This window comes from Cupressus sempervirens, chromosome 3 (assembly GCF_028749045.1).
Source record: "Cupressus sempervirens isolate cs-2001-9-10 chromosome 3, ASM2874904v1, whole genome shotgun sequence".
NCBI classification, from domain to species: domain Eukaryota; kingdom Viridiplantae; phylum Streptophyta; class Pinopsida; order Cupressales; family Cupressaceae; genus Cupressus; species Cupressus sempervirens.
Window position 1 is genome coordinate 150411933 of NC_143120.1, and position 22907 is coordinate 150434839.

Sequence of the window (22907 nt, forward strand, 5' to 3'; positions counted from 1 at the left end):
TCACAAACAAAAGTTCAAAAAAGATTCAGATCCAAAAGTTATTGAGTGAAAACACATCTTCCTTTACACATTTCAAGGTGAGTCATTTACATTTCATTTCATTTCATATCTTTACCCTAGATTTACATCTTAATTGGGCTGATTGTATTCACATAACATCTATATTTACATTTCCTAAGCAATTAGTTCAATTTCACATTCACTTTATCCTATCAAGGGCCTAAGAGAGTGCATTTATTTGTATTGCATTACTCTTTACAACCCATATTTAGTATTAGCACTCTTCTCCCTTTGGGTCCTAGCTATCTAATTCAGACCATGAGTGGAATCATACTTGGAAATTCCCCTCTTTCCCTCACATACACATATTTGAATGGCTTAGAGCCTTGTAAAGTGGAGGCCTACATCCTATTAAAGTGCTTCCACTTAACCAGTGAACAATTCCAACCATCAGTTAAAAGAACCCTCAAAAGCGTTACAAGGCAAAATGGATATGCAAGTTACTACCAAGTAGACCTCAAATTTATTTTTTGTCAAATTATTAGGAAATAAATCAGCTTAAATTTTAAACTCAAGGAGTCATTTCGAAGAGTTAATAGGTATGAAAACTTTGAAATAAATGTTAACAACAAGCTTAATTTGAATAATTTTCGAAGGAGAATTTACAATACTTCATGTATTGTAAGATTATAGATAGATAGGCTAAATTATGGGACTAAAGAATTATTTAGGTCACTAATTATTCTAGAGGTATTTCATGGTTGTGAATTATAGGTTGTTTAACATTTCATAGATAAAATAAAAATACAATCTTTGATCCTTGACTGTAAGAAAATTTAAAATTAAACTAGTTCCTTGTGATACAACTTTAAAAAAAAGCATAAACCTCCTTATTGAGGCAGGTAATAGAGATCACCTCTTAGATATTTGGAAAAAATCAACACATGGACATAAATAGATCACCGAAGCGTGATGAAATAAGTTTTGAACAAAAGGAAGAAATCTTAATGAAACATAAAAGTGAGTGGATGACCAACAAGGATATTGTCTTGAATTCTTGGCTAGATAAAAAACACATGTGAAGACATTTATCATTGTCAAATTAAGGGTAATTATGCAAGAAAATAAATTGAGGATGAGGAATTTTTTTTGGTCGGTATTAGTATTGATTTTATTAATATGTAAAATATTGTTACATAATACATCAAGTCATTTAGGAGATCCTTTGCAAACTCAGACAAATTTCCCATCCTTCCACCATCCATCAAAACCACAAAATCACCACCCAAACTGGTGGTTTCCATCCAAGAGACAACCCCCACCCACATATGAGAAAACACATATGACATAGTAACCATCATCCCACATCAAACATCATCAATAATCATTACAAGAATGAGAGGATCAAGCTGAAAACTTGACATCCCATAGGTACGAATCTAAAAATAACAATGAAAGCCCTTCCCATGATTTATTTTTTTAGAATTATTAGTTCCTAACACAAAAAGGAAACAAAATTTCCATCTTAGACATCAAAAAAACATAAGCATCATACCTTTGTAGAAGTAGAACCAATAGAGATAATCTTTTTACAATATTTGTCTAGGCATAATTGGTTGAGATTTTTTCCCATCCATGGATTTGGTTAGTCTCAAACTCGTGCCTACGCAAGATCAACTTCAACTCTTCTCACACTATTAACACTTTCATTATGTATTCATCTTTATTCACCCTCCCTAACTAACTCACAAACAAAAAAATCCCAAACTCCACCTGCTATCGATCTTTAATGCCTTCAAACACATCAAAATTGACCTCAAAGACATGCCACTCAAAGGTATAGTTAAGAAAATAAAGAAAATCCTCATCCACAAGTAACTGCAAGACCCATTTGATAATGCCCTCACCCAACTTGAACCCTTAGGAAAATGTTGATGAAATTATGTCTATGTTTAGTCTATACTAGTGCTTAGCCTCCATAAATTCCCTCCCCAACAAAGCCAAATTTGTGTTTACAATGTTCTCCCACTTGCATTTGAGAAACCTCTTCAAACACCAGGCAAAGACTAGCCGAAAGAAACATTGTTGTTGCTTAGTGGCGACCAAAGAAAATGTCACCTCCATCTGCTTTTCACCACCCATAAAATACACCACAATGCTTTGTTAAAAAAGACACCTACCACCTTTAAAATAAAACATACAAAACTCTCATCCCACCATCAATACATTTCATGTATCACAATTAATGCTCTATCAACGATTGATAGAGAAATGATCTTATTATTCAATTGAAAGGTTCTAGTAATCTTCCAACCATAACTCTCCCTCATTAGCAAATGCCAATGTCCACTCTGACAATGCATCAACCACATCATTGCTCTATTGCCTAATGTGCTCACCTCATACCCTTCAAAAATGATAACTCCTTTTGAATTGCAATAATAAATTTATGCAAGTGTCAAGCTTGCAATACACCTAGAATGTAAGCCTCAAGAATAACGAGAGAGTCACCTTCTAGATGTAAAATTTTAACCCCTAACTTCCTCCCTATCTTGATAGCTAGAAATACAACCATGGCTTTTGCCAGTGTTATTAGTCCCTTCCCAAATCCTCATAGCTTCCATGATCAAAATGTTACCATTGTAGTCCTTGGCAACAAGTTCAATCCCTAGAGGATCTGGATTACCCTTCAATGCCCCATCAAAGTTAACCTTGACCCACCCTTCTTGTGGTCTCATCCACTCAACAATTTCATCACTTTTTTTGACCAGATTAACCCAACTCTAAGAAAAAAAGAAAATATTATTAGAATGAATTCAAAAGATCTATATAAGAACAATGCTCATATGAAAAAAGATATACATAACTAAATATTCCATATGAAATAAATAGATGAAAAAGATGAAGAAGACAAAAAAATATAACTTTCAAAAAATAACTAAACTTATTTATATTTAAAAAACATAAAAAAATAAAATACAAATCATACAATCATATCTATTAACTATATATTTATTAATAAATGAATAACTTGAACCACAGTATATTATTGAAAAAAATCACATATAGATTTATTAATATATTTCTTTACTCTTCTATTCAATTCATCCCCCAAGTCCACCCATACGACCAAAAGCTAAAGCCATTGCCGAATGAAACAATATATAATAATAATAATAATACTAATACTACTAATAATAATTAAAAATCTAAAAATATATTTATCCTATATATTTTCCTTTATTAGGAAATTTCCAACAGCCATATTCTTTTTTAGACAGTTTTGTAGAAAGCTATACCAATGTTTCAAAAAGCTGCTCGTAGTTCCATTGCGAGATCTTATGGCACATGGGACGTTGGAGTATATAAAGCTACTTTTCTGTTGCTATTCTCAAGTTCCTCGTCGTAGGAGATTCATGTGAGACTGATATGGTGAAGGGAAGGGACATTTTCAATGCCGATGAACATTGTTCTGTGTCTACTACATTTTAATGCATCCCAAGCTTATTGTATATGCAACTGAAATTCTACATGCAACAATCAGTGGATCTGCAATTTTTTAAGCGACGATGAAAAGAATGGTTCGTCGATAGGCTAGATCTATTGCAATCAGGAGGAGGAGGAGGAGTTCATTTGTTTATTTGTTTCCTGTGAGAAGCATGGCTGGGATTGGAATTGGGATTGGGGTGGCGTTGGACGTTCTTAAGAAAAGTTCAGCATTTTCCATTCACTCGTATACACATTTTTCAGCCACCACAGCTGCTGCCGCCGCCGCGGCCGCCTCATCCTTGGCATTATATCCCCATTGCCCATCATTTGCTTCCCAGTTTTTCTTTAGGTAAAGTACTTAAATCTTTCGTTTTGAGCTTTGTTTTGAATACCCATTACGAGTATATCATACGGAAATGGGCTAAATCTCTTGTAAAGTATTGCAATCTTTAATTTTCTGCTCTTTTCTGATTGCCTATCATACCCACAGCTATCGAAATGCCAAATATTTTCCTCGCTACACATATTTTCCTTCATAGCTTTTCCATTCTGGTGTGTTTTCAATGCCTATTCTGTGAACAACTCTATTAGGCAGGCAATTTGCAGAGATGAAATGGAATACACGAGTTTCATTTGACTCAACAAAGCCCTACTAAACCCTAGAATAACCCATGCGAAATATAGGATATGGCTGACTTTAATATTGTTAAAGGGATAGTGATGTTAAGCATGGACTCCATGTTACACTTCTTCATAGAGTCAAGGAGAAAGAATATTGACAAGTTCTGATCTAAATCAATGGAAGAACCAGCTTTCATAAGGAAAGAGTCTTGTCCTAGATTTTAATTCCTTTGGCGGTTGAGACGGCTGTAACATTTGTAGTTGCATAGACTCTGATGTCCTGTTGACTTATTTAAAACATGTTATGGTTTTCTTCCTTTTTTCGTAAATGAACTTTGTGCTGTAACTTGTTTTATTTTTGATTATTGCAACAAGGTTTTCAATTGAAAAACTCATTTCACTGTAAAACAAACAGATACGAAAAAGATAAAACAAAAGCAAATTTATTATAGCTGATAGTGTTTATTGTTTTGCCGTGCTTCTGACAGTGGAGGAGGTATTGCTTACTGTGATACTGCAGTGGCCCAAGATGAATTTGAGGATATATCAAATCCTTACAACGAGTACAAGAATCCTACAATTACGAGCAATATTAGAGTGAAGACTTACAATATTGAATTGAAGCCACTTTTCTCTGCATTCGGGTGGAAGACACTCGGATTGACAACACTAAGATCTCTTATGATTTTTTATTTGCCTCTTCTAGATAAAAAATTTGATGACGATGATGACAGTGACTCGGACATTTTTGAAGATGCACACCAAGAACAGCCACCTGTGGATTACATTGTTCCTTTCAAGAAGTCCGTCAGACAAATTTGTCGCGAGGTAACTATGAAAGGCTTTTCTGTATTTTTCTGTTTGTTTTAAGTTTGTTATCACAAGACTATGAATGGCAAAGCCGCATGACAAGAGCAGGGTCTAGATTTTTTTTTCCTTTGTGTTGTCAATTCTAGATTCGTTGGAGTGATGGGATAAACTGTTCATTTGATTTGCTTAGTAAATCTGTTGAGGCTATTGGTATCCTTTAACAGAATGTGGAGTAAGTCTGGGCCATGTTCTTCATATATATATATGTGGGCCACACATGCTTGAATGTATGCCATGTTCAATACATTACTACTGTTCAGTTTTCACTGTCGGCTGAGAAGATTGCCTGTTTGTGGAGAGGTGGATTTGAACCTGGTCATGCTCTTGTGAATGCACACCAGTTAGTTGCACCTGCAGTAAACACTTCATCCACAATTCATCAGGTCAAGGTTATTGTCAAAAAAATATGAGAGCTCTAGTTTTGAGAATGGTTGAAGTTGGGAGTGGTTCACGGTAAAATTCTGGGAGTCACAATTCAAGCAAAATATAATTCTGCATGTTGTTCTTTGACTTGGAATATATGAGAATTTCAGTTCTTGTTGAAGCAGGAGTATCATGGGGTTTGAGAAATCAACACCACCAAAAAAATGAGTGTTCGATTTTGGTTTGTGTATGCTAATGCTAGCGTTGGATTTCTAGGTAGTGGTTGCAATCCAAATCGGTTTTCCTTCTCATTAGGGCATTCTACTTTAAAGGGGTTTGGGAGGATCTTCTTGACACTTTTCAGCTTTTTTATGACATGTTTATGATGTCGATTCACGAAAGGGGCTACATGTATATATAAGAGCTATTACTGCCAGCATGAGCATCTATGATATGGCATAGACGAGAAGTTACTTGAAGGGGAGATACATTTGAATTGTCAAAGTTCACCTTGGAATTGAAGCAATCCATTTGCATATGGATGCATTTGACCCTGAATTTTGATACATGTTTGCAAGGGGTGCCTTAACTGACTATTTTAAGGAGGTACATGTAACCAATAAGGACTGCTGCTTGATTTGGGCGCCATATTTGGGGTTGTGAATGAGGAATTGCAATTTTGACCTAGATTGGATCGGAACCCCCTCTTGATTTTGACATCATATTTAGAGGGGATCTCATAAATCACAAGGACTAGTGAGACAAGCAGCTTCCATCTGTTTTCTGCTTGCATGTTGCAGATAGAGGAGATCTTTGTTGTTTTGAATGTCAAGGAATTAATTGCTTTTGCATTAAACAGAGTCTCATCTGAAAGATGCCAGATCAAGATTAGATGCCAACAATTTGTTTTCTGCTTGCATGTTGAAGGTAGATCTTTGTTGTTTTGAATGTCAAGGAATTAATTACTTTTGAAATAAACAGAGTGTCATCCGAAAGACAACAGATCAAGATTAGATACCAACAAAGAAAAGGAAAATATGAGATCCCTAAGCTTGAGAATTGTCGGGGTTGGGAGGGTTGTGCGGAACAGCTTGCCGTTTGTATACAATATGCTTTATGCTTCTATGTAGTTTGGAATCCTCTTCTGATTGGGCATGTTACAAGAATTTAGGTTTTTGTTCTCTTCATTTACTCTGCTCTATATTTTTTCATCAAAACAAGGACAAGTTACAGCTCATCAGCTATCATGGATTGCATTTTTTTGCTTTAGGTGGAACTAGTGCTTGAATACATTCTTTAATTATTCACACCATGTGTGATTATTGATAAGTTGGACCAGACCTGGAATCAATTGGCATTTTGGAGTACATATCAGTGTATGCAGTTCTGTTTCAGGCAATACATTATGAAAATGAAGAATTTCTCTTACACACCTTTTTCAATTAACAAAGCTATGTGATGAATGGGAAGGAGTTGAGTAAATCCAACTTGTGAAAAAGTAATTTGTGCAACTTTGAGGATGCTTTAAGCTTTAGTGCATTCTAGCTTTGTGATGCTTGAAAGCGGGGTCATTGGCTTTGTTGAATCCTTGAGAGTTCGTTGTTTCACATGCTTTTGTTTTTTCTAAACTACTCTATTATCTTTTCTTGTTGGGTAAGAACTGAGCAAAAATGACAATTATAATATTATTTACATATGTATATGTAATGTCCCCAAATTGGGTGTACCTGATTTTTGCCCAAAGTAACAATTCCACAACATAATTTGTTTACAAATAGTATTCTATATTTAAATCATATAATAGATATTGAAATTAATAAAGAAGCGATTAAGTTATACTTGAGCTATAGCTTTGTTATTAATAATCAGCTATAGTAGGGATTGGAGAGAACACAATAGGGTGCCTAGAACATTAACCACAACTAAGCCCAAGGGCACGATATACACCCATTGGCCCACAAGTGGCAGGAACTCTTGTTGTCCATCTAACATGGGGTGGTCTATCTAGATGGGAAACCCATCTCTGCCCTTCCAATCATGTCTCCTTACTAATCCATACATGATTGCTTCTATTCTTTAGTTTACTTCTAACAACCAACCATTAATGGGATTGGAGAGGAATGCACGATAGGGTGCTTAGAACATTCACCGCAACTAAGCCAAAGAGTGTGATATGATACGCCTTGGCCCACAAGTGGCTGGAACTCTTGTTGTCCATCTAACATGGGGTGGTCTATCTAGATGGGAAACCCATCTCTGCCCTTCCAATCATGTCTCCTTACTAATCCATACATGATTGCTTCTATTCTTTAGTTAATGGGATTGGAGAGGAATGCATGATAGGGTGCTCAGAACATTCACTGCAACTAAGCCAAAGGGCGTGATATGATACGCCTTGGCCCACAACTGGCAGGAACTATTGTTATCCATCTAACACGGGGTGGTCTATCTAGATGGGAAACCCATCTTTGTCCTTCCAATCATGTCTCCTTACTAATCCATACACGATTGCTTCTATTCTTTAATTTACTTCTAACAACCAACCATTAAAAGGATTGGAGAGGAATGCAGGAGAGGGTGCTCAGAACATTCACTGTAACTAAGCCAAAGCACGTGATATAATACGCCTTGGCCCACAAGTGGCAGGAACTCGTCTATCCAACATGGGTGGCCTACTTAGATAGGAAACCTGTTTTAGCCCTTTCAATCATGCTTTCTTACCAACCCACACATGATTGCTTCTATTCTTTAGTTTCACTTCCAAGAACCAACCATCTAGGGATTGGAGAGAATCACTGGGTAGAGTGCCGACAACATTCACTGTAATTAAACCCAAGGGTGTGATATGTCATCCCTTGGCCCACAAGTGGCAGGAACTCTTGTCCATCAACACTAGGGAAGCTGTCTGTTCCCTCTCAATTGCGTCTTCTTACTAATCCCCTATTTGATTTCTTGTAGGACAATCAAATGATTAATTGCTAATCCTAAGCTTCTTGATGGATTGGCAATCAATCCCTTGAATAATCTTATTTGATGATTCTGGAGGAACTTACTAATATTATACCGGTATACGTATTTGCTGGTTACTTTTCAGTCTATCTTGATTCAATGGACAATTTCTTAATTGATCCCTTCTCGAAGATCTGGATTGCTGAGCTGTTCTTATTTCCATTTGATTGCTCCTATACATTTTATCAAAATATAAATGTTGCATTTATACAGTCATAAAACTTATTAATTTCAGGCAGATCATTTTAGACCAGATACTGCATTTATTTTTCTTATTTTCTGATATCTCCTGTAAATAGCACTGCTGCTAATATTAATACAGTTCCAATTCTATTTCTCTTTTCCTTTTATCGTTCCACTTTTTTTTGATACTTTTATGATGCCCATCTATTTGCTTTGTGCCCTCTTATATCTTCAAGTGAGGAGTGGCACCCTTTCATCAAATCTATTGCCCTTTTAAGGGATGCAACCCTTCGTCACCGCACTTGTAGAATAATAATTTTATCTTCAATTAATTTTCTGCGCTTTGATAAATCTGAGCCAGCCCTTATGCTGAATTTCCCAGGTTGGCTCATCATATTAAATGCATCTGTGAACCTTGGTCAGCCCCTCCATTCTTGCCAGCACTTTTGGTTTATTTATAAGGTTGACCTTCATGTCATTGCCCTAGTTTAATGTTAATATTCTCCTTAATTGGGTTGGTCTACATTTAAATAATTGTTGCTATTATTATTATTTTATTATATCTGTCGGCCCTATCAATTCAGTCATTTAGGAACTGTTATTTATAGGACGTGCTTATTGCGGTGAAGGCTGCAATTCAGGTGAGGCCTTGTCTTTGCAATTTCTAAGTTTGCCTATATGAGGATCTAATTTTGAATTAATTTCCACCATGCTACTCTGATATTATATCAAGTTGCTAATTTGGACCAAGATCTGTTTTTACCTCAAATTGAAAAGTGAGTTATCCAATAATCAAGAGTGGGGAATTCGCAAGGTCCATGATTCGAGATTAGTTTTCCCTCATCCTTTGAGAGAATATCAAGTTGATTTCTCCTTTGGCATCACTAGTATTTGCACAAGAACAATTTGGTTGACCCAGGTTTGCACAATATGAAGGATATCTCTGCGTCAAAGCACGGGTGAGCATAACATCTATTAAGTCGAGGATTTGAAACATGATATAAATCTATGGTCTTAAATGTAATGAATTTGTATTTTTTTGTTTCATTTCCATTATCCTCTCATTGAGCAAGTTGTCCAATCATGTTGTTTCGAAAATTCTTCCCTTTGATATGCATGGTTAAATTTTGGCCTTGAAAAAGAAGAGGAAAGATTGTTTTAATGACTTGGAAACTTATGTTGCATTTGTTCTTATTAAAGATTTTGGGTCATATGTTGCATTCAACCCCTCAGGTTACGGTTGTACATTTTTGTTGGTTTTCATCAGGATCACTGCAAATGTACTAAGCACTGCCATTATATTTGGAATGTGTGTTCCAAATGGCAGCGGCCTCTTCTTATAATGAGAAAAGGATAAGAAGAGACATGTCCCATGATGGGACATGTCTATTCAGTAATTTGATAAATGATATATATTTCTCGCTCTTAATAAACTAATATCTCATATATAATTATATGTAGCCATAGTTTTATCCAACTGAAGCTACCAAACATCAACACTCCCTCTTAGCTAGGGAAAATAAACACAAGACAAATATTACACCATTGGCAATCTTTACGAATAACACATTAAGGAAATATTTGATCAAAAGATTTCTACTATTTTGATATTACATTTGATATCATGAGTATTGGACTTCAGAATATCAACATACAATATTCACTAAATACTCTGAGTAACGGTCTCCAGAATATCAACACTTGATATTCACCATGTACCCAATAAGGTAATGGTCTGCAAAACATCAACATATGATGTTCACCATTTTGATATCATAATTGAGTATTGGTTTTCAAAATATTAACATATGATATTCACTAGATACTCTTTGAGTGATGACCTCCAGAATGAGATGCAAGATATTCACAAAGTACTGTGAGTAATGGCCTCTAGAACATCAAGTTGTATGATATTCACCATGTACTTTGTGTAATGGCCTTTAGAACATCAATTTGCATAACATTTACCATAGACTCAAAAAATGTTTTCTCATAATGCTTACCATATAAACATCCACCATACAAGGTATAATCTATCACGATCTGCATAGACATCATAAGATATTTATCATAATAGAAAATTAAGTTATTGTAAGATTATCACGTTTCAATAACTTTTGCAATTACAAGTGACATCATTTGGAAGTCGCCACTTCCTCATGATGTGCACATGGGGTAGGCCCATTAAAATCACATAGTCACGAGGCATATTCATAAATTACAATCCTCTTGACTACTACAATTTGTTGATCACTGGAGAATCCATCTCAACATGGTTTATTCCCTCTGAATCATGAATCATAACCTTTATTTGTTCCCTCTCTTTCAAGGTTGCCTGAAATGTCAATCTCCCTCTGAATCTCATTCTCCCCCTTTTTGTTGCAAGAACATTCTAGGAGGAAAAGATCAAAGCTCATATAGAAATATAAAAACCACGTATTATAATTATTCTCAATAATAATATTAGCATTAGAAATTTGATTTTGTACTTAATTCATGATGAATTGATTCTATTCCAATAATCAATGTAGTTAATTGATTACAAATAACATTAATATCAATTAATATGCAATATATTGATTGCCACATCATATTATAGTATAAATCGAGCTCATAATAATTATTTATTTAAAAATCATATTCATCCATAACATATAATGAAATGTGAGTAAGGAAGGATTTAAACATTTAACATAATGTGTAGTCATTTTTTTTATGTCAAAAGAATCTAATAATAGAGAGATTAATACTTACCTCCATGTAACTCCTTTCTAATTTATTTCCAAGGTCAAGGGTTGACGACATGATTAAATCTCCACGATTTCCAGTGAGAGGTATCCATGTTGGGCACACCTTGCAAGCATACGTTGTGATCCCATTACCACCTAAAAATATTTGCTTACCAGTGTTACCACTAGTGATATTTGTAATTTACAAATAATCTTAATTTAAATATAGGCCAGCCGATAATATTGCCCTAAAGTAGTGGTTTGTTCTTGTCGCAGGCAACATATAACATATTTGTGGTTTAAATCAGAGGATCCGCCCTTTGAATATGTTTTCCCATGTCCATGGTATCTTGTTCATCTCCTTTGAAACGGAAAACCGCTTGCCATAAGACAACAACCGAACATCCAATGACCAATTCTATCATTCAAAACTTTTGTAATTTATGTTGTATTTTAATGTTTCGCACGGGGTTCGATGACCTTAAATATTGGTCTACTGTCACTTTTATTGGCGCCCACCATATCTTTTCTTCTTAAAAATATGCTTCTCCGATGTTGTTAGAGGCAGTTGGTGTTGCTTTCCTAGCCTAAAGCTTTGCGTGATGAGAGTGGCTAGGTCTTAGAATCAACTAAGCGGTGGAAGAGGATATCGGGAGTTTATATTATTAGACCAATGATCAATTGCACAAAACTTTTCGACTGCTTATGGTTGATAATGTGACACTAAGAGCTCGAATTCCCATCGTCTCTTCCAAGAATTAAATAATAACCCTTATACAACCAACCAATCAATTACATTCATTCTTTTCAGTCCTTATGCTACGTGGACCACGGTTATATTCTATGTCTGTTATCATCTGCTGTTAATACACATCAATATGATTGCATACACATCATCTACCGTTATCATCATGATTATCTTCCCTTTCTCGTTTACAACCAAAAACATCCTCGTCGTTGCCCTCTTGCATGATAATAAACATATCACTTTTAAGTTCTGATGTGTTTATATGACTCATCTGAATACACGTCTAAACTTGTAAACATCAACATATCATGGAACTATGAAACACACAATCAAATTTTGATATTTAGGCACATCGTCTTCTCTTCTACATCTTTTTTTACACAGTCAATCTGTTGTGATCACTCTCTGCAGCTTGGTTCATGACGCCTTTGAACCTCTTGAGAGAGCCTTCCTCTTTTGTCACCCAATCGAAATATGCACATTCAGGGATTCCTGATACTTTGATGGCATTGCAAGACCTTAATGGTTGTTCTAATCTTTCAGAGACCAATATTAATTATCATGTTTTGAATGTTCCACTGTTGCTAATGGTGAGCAGTGCCAAATTGTTTCATCATATCTTCATATGTGTTCATTTGCGACTAGGCTCTGATACTATGTTGGTTTTCATCAGTATTGCTGCAAATGTACTTAGCATGTCCATTATATTTGGTATGTGTGTTCCAAATGGCAGCGACCTCTTATTTATAATGAGAAAAGGATAAGAAGAGACATGTCCCTTCATGGGACATGTCTATTCATTAATTTGATAATTAATATAATAACAAATATATATATATATATATATATATATATATATATATATATATATATATATATATATATATATATATATATATATATATATATATATATATATATATAATGTACAGTTCTGCAGATTCTGAGATATAAATCAGACTTTAAGATCAGAACTTAGTTGGACTTAGAATTAACCTTGATTCAAACTCTATGTTCAGATATATATGGGCAGATATAGATGACAACTACAGATCCAAATTGTAATCACAAACTTGAATGATATAAACTTCTTCTTGGAACCCGTGGGAATACGACTACTTGGAGATTAGACTATAAGTTTTTTGTGTGTCTCCAAACTGCAATCATAACCCGCCTCTATATCCTCTTTAGAGGTTATGTCCCTTAAGGTCCCTTAAGGGACATAACCCTTGGCATATAACAAGTAATTAAATTTCCCTAAGTCGGCGACCATAAGACAATTGTTAGTTAGATCTAACCAAACTAAAACCAATTACTTCCAGATCACTGGCACCTATAGAGCATGTATAAATAATTACAAATGCCATTCATTGAGTTTATATAGGGAGAAGAGTCAGGTACGATCTGCACCATTAGACCTACAGAGAGATATCATATCTAGCAACATCAGTACAGATGTTTAAGCAAGAATTAATACTCTATATCTGTCTATCTCTTCTTAGTATGTAGTATCATAGAACACATGATACAAAGTCATATTACTAAGCCTGTGATATGACAAATCACTGCTACTAGTGATAAGACACATGTTGTGACGCATAGAAACTAGTATTTCTAAATCACAACTAGATCCTGAATTTAAGATCTACCAGAATACAAGATAAACTTGGAGAATTCTAAGATTCTTCCTTTATCCAATTTGTGACCCATGAACATAGCAATGTCAATGTCACAATACGATCTAAAACTCATCTGGATCTTATAGTAAAATCTACTGAATGGACATGTCCCTCTCTAGTTTGGCCTATTTAACAACATAATTGTTTCCTCAAGATTGGTGCCCATTCCAAGAGTTACTAATGATTAGTAACTAACTAACCACATTAGCAAATAAGAAGGCTTATAAAAGCCACAAGGAAAATGCCGAACTGTCTAGAGGGGACAATATGTTCTAGTGACCAATACTTAAGGGAACTCATGCATCCAGATCAGACAGATCTGAAAATCAGAACACTTGTCTTGTCAAAGTTACAAGGAATTAGCACTTCTTAACTTGATAAGTGATAGAGACATATCTAGCAACATCAATAGAGATGACTAAGCATAGATATACACTCTATACCTTTCTGAATTTCAAGCATGATGTATCATTATACAAATGATAACTGAAAACACATCATATTACAAATCTTGTAATATAAGTTATCACCGGAGCTTGTGATCAAATCACTAAGCATCATTCGTAATGCAAACTATCAAATCACCGAGGCTTGTAACACAGGGTGTTTGACAAGGCTTGTGATATGAAGTATTACCTGAACTTGAGAATAATTAAATTCTCCCTTTACCCAAGTTGTGACTCATAGGCACACAACATGATTCTGAATTAAGATCTGCCTGTACACTGGATAAAATCCAGAGAATAATTAAATTCTCCCTTTATCCAAGTTGTGATTCATAGACATAGAAATGCCTCTATCACAACATGATCTTAAATTCATCCAAATCTGCCAGTAGTTCTCTACTAGTCAAAACATTATCTTAGAGATCGTCACCTCTTATAATGTCTTTATACAAGTGTTCATTATTTCAGAGATCCTCACCTCTTAAATAACAAACACAAATGGTGAAGCCCCATAACAGTCAATATCCTGACAATAATATAAATTATAAGAATACAAAACAATTCAATCATACCTGGATCTTTCCTGAGATGATCACTCTTAGAGAGGTTTGATAAGAATATCTGCTTTCTAATTTCCAGTACTTAAGGATGAAGTCTAGAGAATAATTAAATTCTCTCTTTATCCAAGTTGTGATTTATAGACATCGAAATGTCTCTTTCACAACACAATCTTGAATCTTTTCAAGATTTGCCAGTAGTCCTCTACTGATTTAAAACGCCATAAAATCATTTGCTATCACAGCAAATTCGTGCTGGAAGATTCTTTTCTGTTCTTACAAGTACAAACTGATGCTGAGAAATGCTTCCACACCATGATGTTTATAAAGGTAGGCCCATCAGATGGTTGCTCACTTTAGATTTTCAATACTCCCATTGGATATTAAATCTTCCGAGCTCCTTATTCAAGGTTGCCTTGATGAGATGTCAGACTCCTCTGAATCCAAAATTCTTTCCTACAAGAACATTCTTTCAGAGAAGAAAAAAATCAAGGCATATATTCTTCTTATATATAAAAATACAAATGAAAGATATTATAGACATAAGGTAAAAGAAGAGCTCAAGTACAATAGATACTTATCTTTCCATCATAACTTTGATGAAAGCTTTTGTACTTTATGGGTATACACCATCTTGACATGGTACACTCAGTTTGAGTTAGTATAACCTAGATCCTGGGGAGTCAACTCAATCTTCTAGGTACTCTCTTTGATGTATAACCTTCTTATAAGATGATACTAATGATTTTTGCTACAAATTCTTTATTACTCGGGAATAAATAAAGCAAGGTCTACTTCTTCTGAGTCAAGATTCGCCATTGTGGATCATTTAGCTTCTCCTTTTGTCAGAAAGGCATACCATGCTAATATCCATGATCTTAGTGTCACAGCATGATGTCACTTTATTCCCTCCTTTCTAAGAGAACTAGTACTATTAATCTGAATAGTCATAAGGTTATATAGAATGCATCTTTTCTAAGTACACAATCATTAACACTCCCTCTTGGACTTGAGGGAAGATCAGAAATACCTTGATTAATGTGTTTTGGAGATGGAGCAACAAGTAGCTTACAAAAATCCCACAAAATATTGTCGTGTCCAAGCAGCCAAAAACTTTTCAAGTTTCAGCAACCAAACACTGTTGACTCAAAAATAGATTGCACAACACATATCACAATGACCTTATCTGGAAATCACTATCTGCTTCCATGTTGTAAACATAGTGGAACTGTAGTCTTTCACTAATTTGTGACAATAAATTTCTCATCAGACGTAACCATCGGTATCATTTCTACAGATGGTGTGTATTCTTCAAAGTAACGAAAATTGGAATCGTATCGGAATCGGCACGGCCGAATCGAATCGTGAATCGAGGGTGAATCGCCGGTGAATCGGCGATGATTCGGCAAATTTGAAAAAATCCTTTAAATGTAGAGATTTTAACAATTTAAGACTTATTTCATGCACCCTTTATTGAATATAACTTAAACACACTATAACATCATCAAATAGAAGTTGAAACTTAACATATATAAACATGGAAGTTTGTGTTTACCACATGGGGTAAAGAGTTTTTATAAGAAAGCTTCACATCCAACACCTACTCCAAGTGCTTCAAAGCATATCACCCCTCTCGAAAGGCTTGCTCTATTGTTCTCTCCACCACAGACACTCCATGCCTGCAACAGCTTTAGGTCTCATCAACTGGTGAGACTTCCCACGACTGATAACCGTAGTGACTGGGGGTCTAGGGGGCAACGCCCCCAGCGGGGTCGAGGGGTAGCGCCCTCGCGGGGTCCTGGGGCAGCGCCCCAGGCGCGCTCCTTGTTGCGATACAGGGTGGGGTCGAGGGGCAGCGCCCCCGTCGCCAAAACCAAATTTGCACTCTGAAACCCACACAAAACTATATGGAACACAGTGTTTTTGTGATTTTCTTCTGATCCCACACTCTTTTTGGGAACCGCTGATGTTTTGCTACTTGATTATGTCTTTCCCTTCCCTTGGGCATCATCCGTTATGCATTCTAAACATTTTTTATTTGTCGTTTTTTTTTTTGTTTTTTTTTTAATAACCTATGGTTCTTCTTTTCTCTTCTCCTCTCTTCTAGTCATGCTTAACAATTAGAAGGCCCTTTAGGGTTATAACAAAGAGGAAAGGTAAAAAAGAAAGCAAAAAACATAAGTGATTTTTTTATTATTTCCAACTAAACATGCATGCTGTTGCCAGCCGATTTTTGGCGATTTCTAATGGCGATTCAGGCGATTTTTTGAGTGAATCGTCGATACATGCGATTCACCCGATGAAATCGCCGATCACGATTTCCGACTCCAAAAAAATCGGGGTGCATGAATCTGATCGCTGAATCGGCGATTCACGCGATTTCAGCGCGATTCTCGTTACTCTGGTATTCTTATTGCTGTGCACCATATCTTTAAATAAAGTCCACACATGCTGTCCACTACCAGTTGAAGAAGCTTCTTCAATATGTTATCATCATAAGGAGCAATAGGAGTTGTTATTTTGAGGATTTCACAGAGAGACAAGTAGCAACTATTAACCACACCTCTTCACACAGATTCTCTATTAACCTGTGCTGGACTATTGTGATGATGGAAGGTTGCAATGCCCAATTCAAGACTCTCCAGTCGGACTAATCCAATTTGGATAGCCATGCATCCAATTCTTCCAGCGTAGGAAGAAGACCATTAAGAGATATCAAGGACTTCTAACTGTAATCTAATTATGTAAAACCAATTCCCGATTTCTTTTTCTTTTTGCAGATCTCTTAGCTGTTGACCATTGATTGAATCATTAAACTCCCTGGAGAAGATTTTGTTCTTGAGATTTTCATTGAATTTATTTTGTCACTGGAAAGAAAAACCCGTCTTAATCCACACACAGCTGGATTAATTTGTTAATACAGTTTGTAGGATAACCCCTAGTTTCCTTCCTCTTGACACACGTCAGAAGTTTTCACTATTATAGCTGACCTAGAAATGTGGGAGAACTATAAAATCTCCAGATATATGGCTTGCTACGAGTCACCAGTTCCTAAAGTATCTGAAATAAAGTCCTTTCAGTATCTGATGTCGAAGAGAGATGAGATCCCTGTGTAGTTTATTTCTCCCACTTCTATTTTCAAACTGTTAACTGCCTTCTACTTGCCGTGAGTTGTAAATGTTTTTCGCAGAGTATTGTGCAATAGTACAACAGTAGAAATAACCAGCATTTTCATCTATTAAAGTCACGTGGTCTCAAAACATTCCATCACAACTCACATCAATAGCTTGATACTCTGCACAAAATAAGTCCAGGAAATGTCCACGACACTCATAAACTAGTGTTAGATTGATGTTGATGCCAGTCGATTCTTCTTTAGAACCCAGTGAACAACGATAGAAAACTTGTGTGTTTCCAGACTTCAAAAAAAAATTCCAGCAATGTAAAGATCTTTCTCGACCCGTGCTTCCAGTACATGATCTGTCAATTCTCTCCGTTTAAACTTGTTCGGTACAAATGCAAGTACTCCAATACTGTAGAGAATCTTGGCGCATTGCTCACACAATGCCAATTCAGAACGAAATGCACAGAACCAAACTCATAATTTGCACAACTCGACAATGATGAAAGTAACGCTCCTTCAACAGAATAGCATACGTCAGTATCCCTGTAAATGTGGTGTAAATTCCATCTTGAATCCTCCTCAGCCCGAACTAGGTTTGCATCCGATTCACCAAGGAGAACTTGAGGGCTTCTGTTCTCAGAACCTGAATGTATATGCCTTTGGAAATGGAAGACAACTTCTGAATATAAACAGGTCTGATAATTGAAAATCTGCAGAGCCCTAGATCTGATAACAGGGCTCTGATACCATGTACAGTTCTGCAGATTCTGAGATATAAATCAGACTTTAAGATCAGAACTTAGTTGGACTTAGAATTAACCTTGATTCAAACTCTATGTTCAGATATATATGGGCAGATATAGATGACAACTACAGATCCGAATTGTAATCACAAACTTGAATGATATAAACTTCTTCTTGGAACCTGTGGGAATACGACTGCTTGGAGATCAGACTATAAGTTTTCTGTATGTCTCCAAACTGCAATCATAACCCGCCTATATATCCTCTTTAGAGGGTATGTCCCTTAAGGGACATAACCCTTGGCATATAACAAGTAATTAAATATCCCTAAGTCGGCGACCATAAGACAATTGTTAGTTAGATCTAACCAAACTAAAACCAATTACTTCCAGATCGCCGGCACCTATAGAGCATGTATAAATAATTACAAATGCCATTCATTGAGTTTATATAGGGAGAAGAGTCAGGTACGATCTGCACCATTAGACCTGAGGATTATCAAGGTTAAATTCTTAACATATATATATATATATATAAAATTATTATATTAATTTCTCTTGCATAAATAAACTTATATCTCATATAGAATTATATATAACCATAGTTTTATCCTACTGAAGCTACCAGCTACCAAACATCAATATTTTCCTTTCTTTTCTTTTCTTTTATATTTGTTTGCATACCAAATCTGTTGGAAGTTGTAATCCACATAACTTTTTTGACAAGGCTTTTCTTTGTTTCAAACTCTCTATTTTGTGGTTTTGTAATGTGATCATGAAAGTCATAGAATTTTTCCCTCTACCCATCAAAGGCATTCTACTTAATAATTAGTATCCAAATGATATCTCCCAGTATTAAGAAAACTGAAGTAGTCTTTCACAATCCATATAAGTACAGCTATATAAGTGTTCTTACTATACATGTCTAAAAACAGCATGTATTAAAGAGAAATATCATAAGCAAATACATACAGTTCTGCAACACAGGATATCTAAGAGCAACACTAAGAGAATTGTCATATGCAGCTAGCACGGATATTTTAGTAAGTCATATAGTATTTGTTCTGGAGATAAATGGTTCCTTCTCAAATCTAAATGTTTCTGCAAAGGTGATGGGTTCAATCTGAATGTGCTGCATGCTTTTGCATTCAAACCAAATGCAATAGTAGCAATTGTAAACTTGTTTTGACTTTGCTGTGACTCCTGACTTATTAGCGGGTTGTGCATGTATTCCTAATGAGCTTAATGTGTGATTTTCAATGCCCTCATCTGGACAGACTTTACCCATGGTAAGTCATCCATTAGCTTAGTTAATTAAGTATGTAATGTTAATTATAAGTTATATCCACTCACTATGGTTTAACTTAGTTGCATCACCTATTGACAGATGTGAGAACGAGGGTATCTGAACTAGTGGTCCGTTGTGTTTACTCTTACTGTTGCGTTTTATTGATGTTATGCTTGCTTCTTATCTCTCTGTGTTATAACATTTGACAAGATATCTCACAGTTTTTATTTTTTCACTCCACTTCTTTGTATTCTTCACAATACAACCCAAATTGGAAAGTTGATTATGGATATCATAAACCACCTAGAAAGTTTCTGTGATGTTTGGTCATAGCTTCACCACTTAGTCCTTTAGCACTCATACAAGTGTTAAACTTGTTAGAGACTTCTAGAAGATTTTTTAAAGGTGTCCCTTTAACCTTTAGCTGGCAGGATCAAAGCTCTGATACCAATTGTAATGTCCCCAAATTGTGGTGTACCTGATTTTTGCCCAAAGTAACCACAACATGATTTGTTTGCAAGCAGTATTCTATAATTAAATCTTATACTATTTATTAAACATTTTAAAGTAAATAACTGATTAAGTGATAGTGTAATCTATAGCTTCATTTCAAATAATCAATCATAATAGTAGGAATTGGAGAGGAGAGCACATTAGGGTACCCAAAATATTTTCCACAACTAAGCCCAAGAGCATAATCACAGTTTGCAAACTCGTACTTGGAGAGTACTTGAGTACTTGGCAAGCCCAAAATTTTCAACTCGGCAAATACTCAATGAGAACTCGACAACTTAGAAAGTTCTAAAAATTGAAATCTGCTGAAGAGACATATTTTTTTGTCAAGTTAAATTACATAATGTACTTTAAATTGAAAATTGACATTTTGAAAGAGAAAACATATGGTTATATAGCAAAAGCAACACATGAAAAATGCACTTTAACTAGTGTTTTACTTTTACATGTTTTGACATTTTTTCCTACATTTTTTTGTGTCAATAAAAACGAGAAAGTTAAACTTGTGAAAACTTGCCCAGCAAAAAACATAACGTGCACTCAGCAACTTGGAGAGTACCCAGAGAGTTTGCAATCTATGGGCATAATAAACACGTCTTGGCCCACAAGTAGAAATGAATCTTTCCCATCCAACATGGGTGGCATGCTTAGATTAGGAACTTGTCTCTGCCCTCCCAATTTCTGACTAATGCATACATGATTGCTTCTATTCTTTAGTTCCACTTCCGACAACCAACCTTTGTAGGGATTGGAGATGAACACACAGTAAGGTGCCCAAAACATTCACAACAGCTAAACCTAAGGGCATGATATGATACCCCCTGGCTCACAAGTGGCAGAAACTCTTGTCCATTGAACATGGGGTGGCCTACTTAGTCGGGTAAACTAGCTTTGCCCTTGCAATTCTGTTTTCTTACTAACCCTTACATGATTGCTTCTATTCTTTAGTTCCACTTCCAAGAACCATCATAGGGATTGGAGAGGAACACATGATAGGGTGCTTGGAACTTACACCACAACTAAGCCCAAGGGCATGATAAATCACACCTTGGCCTACAAGTAGTACGAACTCTTGTACATCCAACGTGGGGTGGCCTACTTAGAAGCGGAACCTTTCTCTTCCTTCCCAATTGTGTCTTCTTACTAATCCCCTATATGATAGCTGGTAGGACAATCAAATGAATAATTACTTATCCTAAAATTCTTGCTGGATTGGCAATCAATCCCTTGAATAATCTTATCCAATGATTCTTGAGGAGTTGCTAAAATTACTCCACTATATGTATTTGCTGGTTACTTTTTCAGACTTCCCTGGTTCAAAAGACAATCAGTTTGTTTGGTCCTTTATTGATGATCTGTTCTTATTCTCATCAGATTACCTCTATTCATTTTAGCAATATATAAGTGTTGCATTTGTGTTCTCATAAAACTTACCAATATTTGACTAATAATCTTTTTGATCAGATTATTCTCTTATTTTTCTTATTTTCTGATATCTCCCTTAAATAGTACTGCTGTATACTTATGCAGTTCCTGTTGACCATTTTTGCCTCCCCTTTTTTTTTTCCAAATATTGCCAATCTCATGAAAAATAGGGTGGTAGCCATGATCCCATTCATTTGACCTATTCATTAATCGCCATGCAAACCAATAGGGATATGCAAAAATCTTTGACTTTTTTTTAATATCCCTACGTCGTATAAGACTTTCATATCATATGAGAAAATCCAAGTTGCAACGATGCGATTAACCATGAATCGCATGATCGTAGGCAGTTTCAACTCTAAGTGAATTCAAGTTGCGACCACGCGAAAGCTAACCACAGTGATCCATATATGTGCTTTCGCATCATCGCATGTGGTCAAGACTAACCCAGGGTCAGGGTGGCAATGCAGCAAAATGCCTTGTTTGCTTGTTCGCATGGTTAGTAGTTGGGTTAGCATCTCAGGTGGCGAGGCTGCGAAAAGGTCTTGTTCGCACTGTCGCACGGTTAAATGAGCAAACCATTGTTAGGGCTGGGATGCAACGAATACTTTGTGCGCACCATTGCAGGGTTAACCTTTGGGTTAATGATTCGAGTTGTGATGGTGCGATGGCGGTCAATATAATGGTTTCTCTCATTCGCAGCAGTTAGTGGAAAGGATCAGTTGGCAGTCGCGATGGAGCGACAAAGGCAAAATGAATGGCTTCGCAACATCGCATGGATAAGAAATGTTAGAGCCCTAATTGCGGCGATGTTGCGAAGGGTCAATTTTAGGTTGAGCGCAAGGTCGCAATAGTTAAGAGGACCAAAATGATAACAGGCTGCAAAGTAGTGATAAGGCAAAGATGAAGACATCTCGGTTTCACATGGTTAAACAGTTAAAAAGAAATATCAGTTGTGAAGCTGCGAACAAGTGCAATCAGCAGGTCAACATAAAGAAAGAGGGCTGGCCGAGGTGGCGAAATACTTCAAGGACATTGGGCCACGTGGTGAGGATAGATGTTTGACTCCATTTGACTTGATAACATGGCTGACTTGGCATATCCAGAACAAAGAGAAGCA

General features: G+C 35.9%; 1 protein-coding gene across 1 annotated transcript in view; it reads left to right on the forward strand.

The window, feature by feature from the left end:
• The first annotated feature begins 3259 nt into the window (after window positions 1-3259).
• The window catches only part of LOC149565201 (isopentenyl-diphosphate delta-isomerase), an 86731-nt gene continuing 67083 nt past the window's right edge, over window positions 3260-22907 (forward strand). The window contains exons 1-2 of the mRNA XM_089818749.1: window positions 3260-3838; window positions 4599-4938. Coding sequence (XP_089674875.1) covers window positions 3660-3838; window positions 4599-4938 — 519 coding nt within the window. The 5' untranslated portion in view covers window positions 3260-3659. The remainder of the gene's footprint in view (window positions 3839-4598; window positions 4939-22907) is intronic.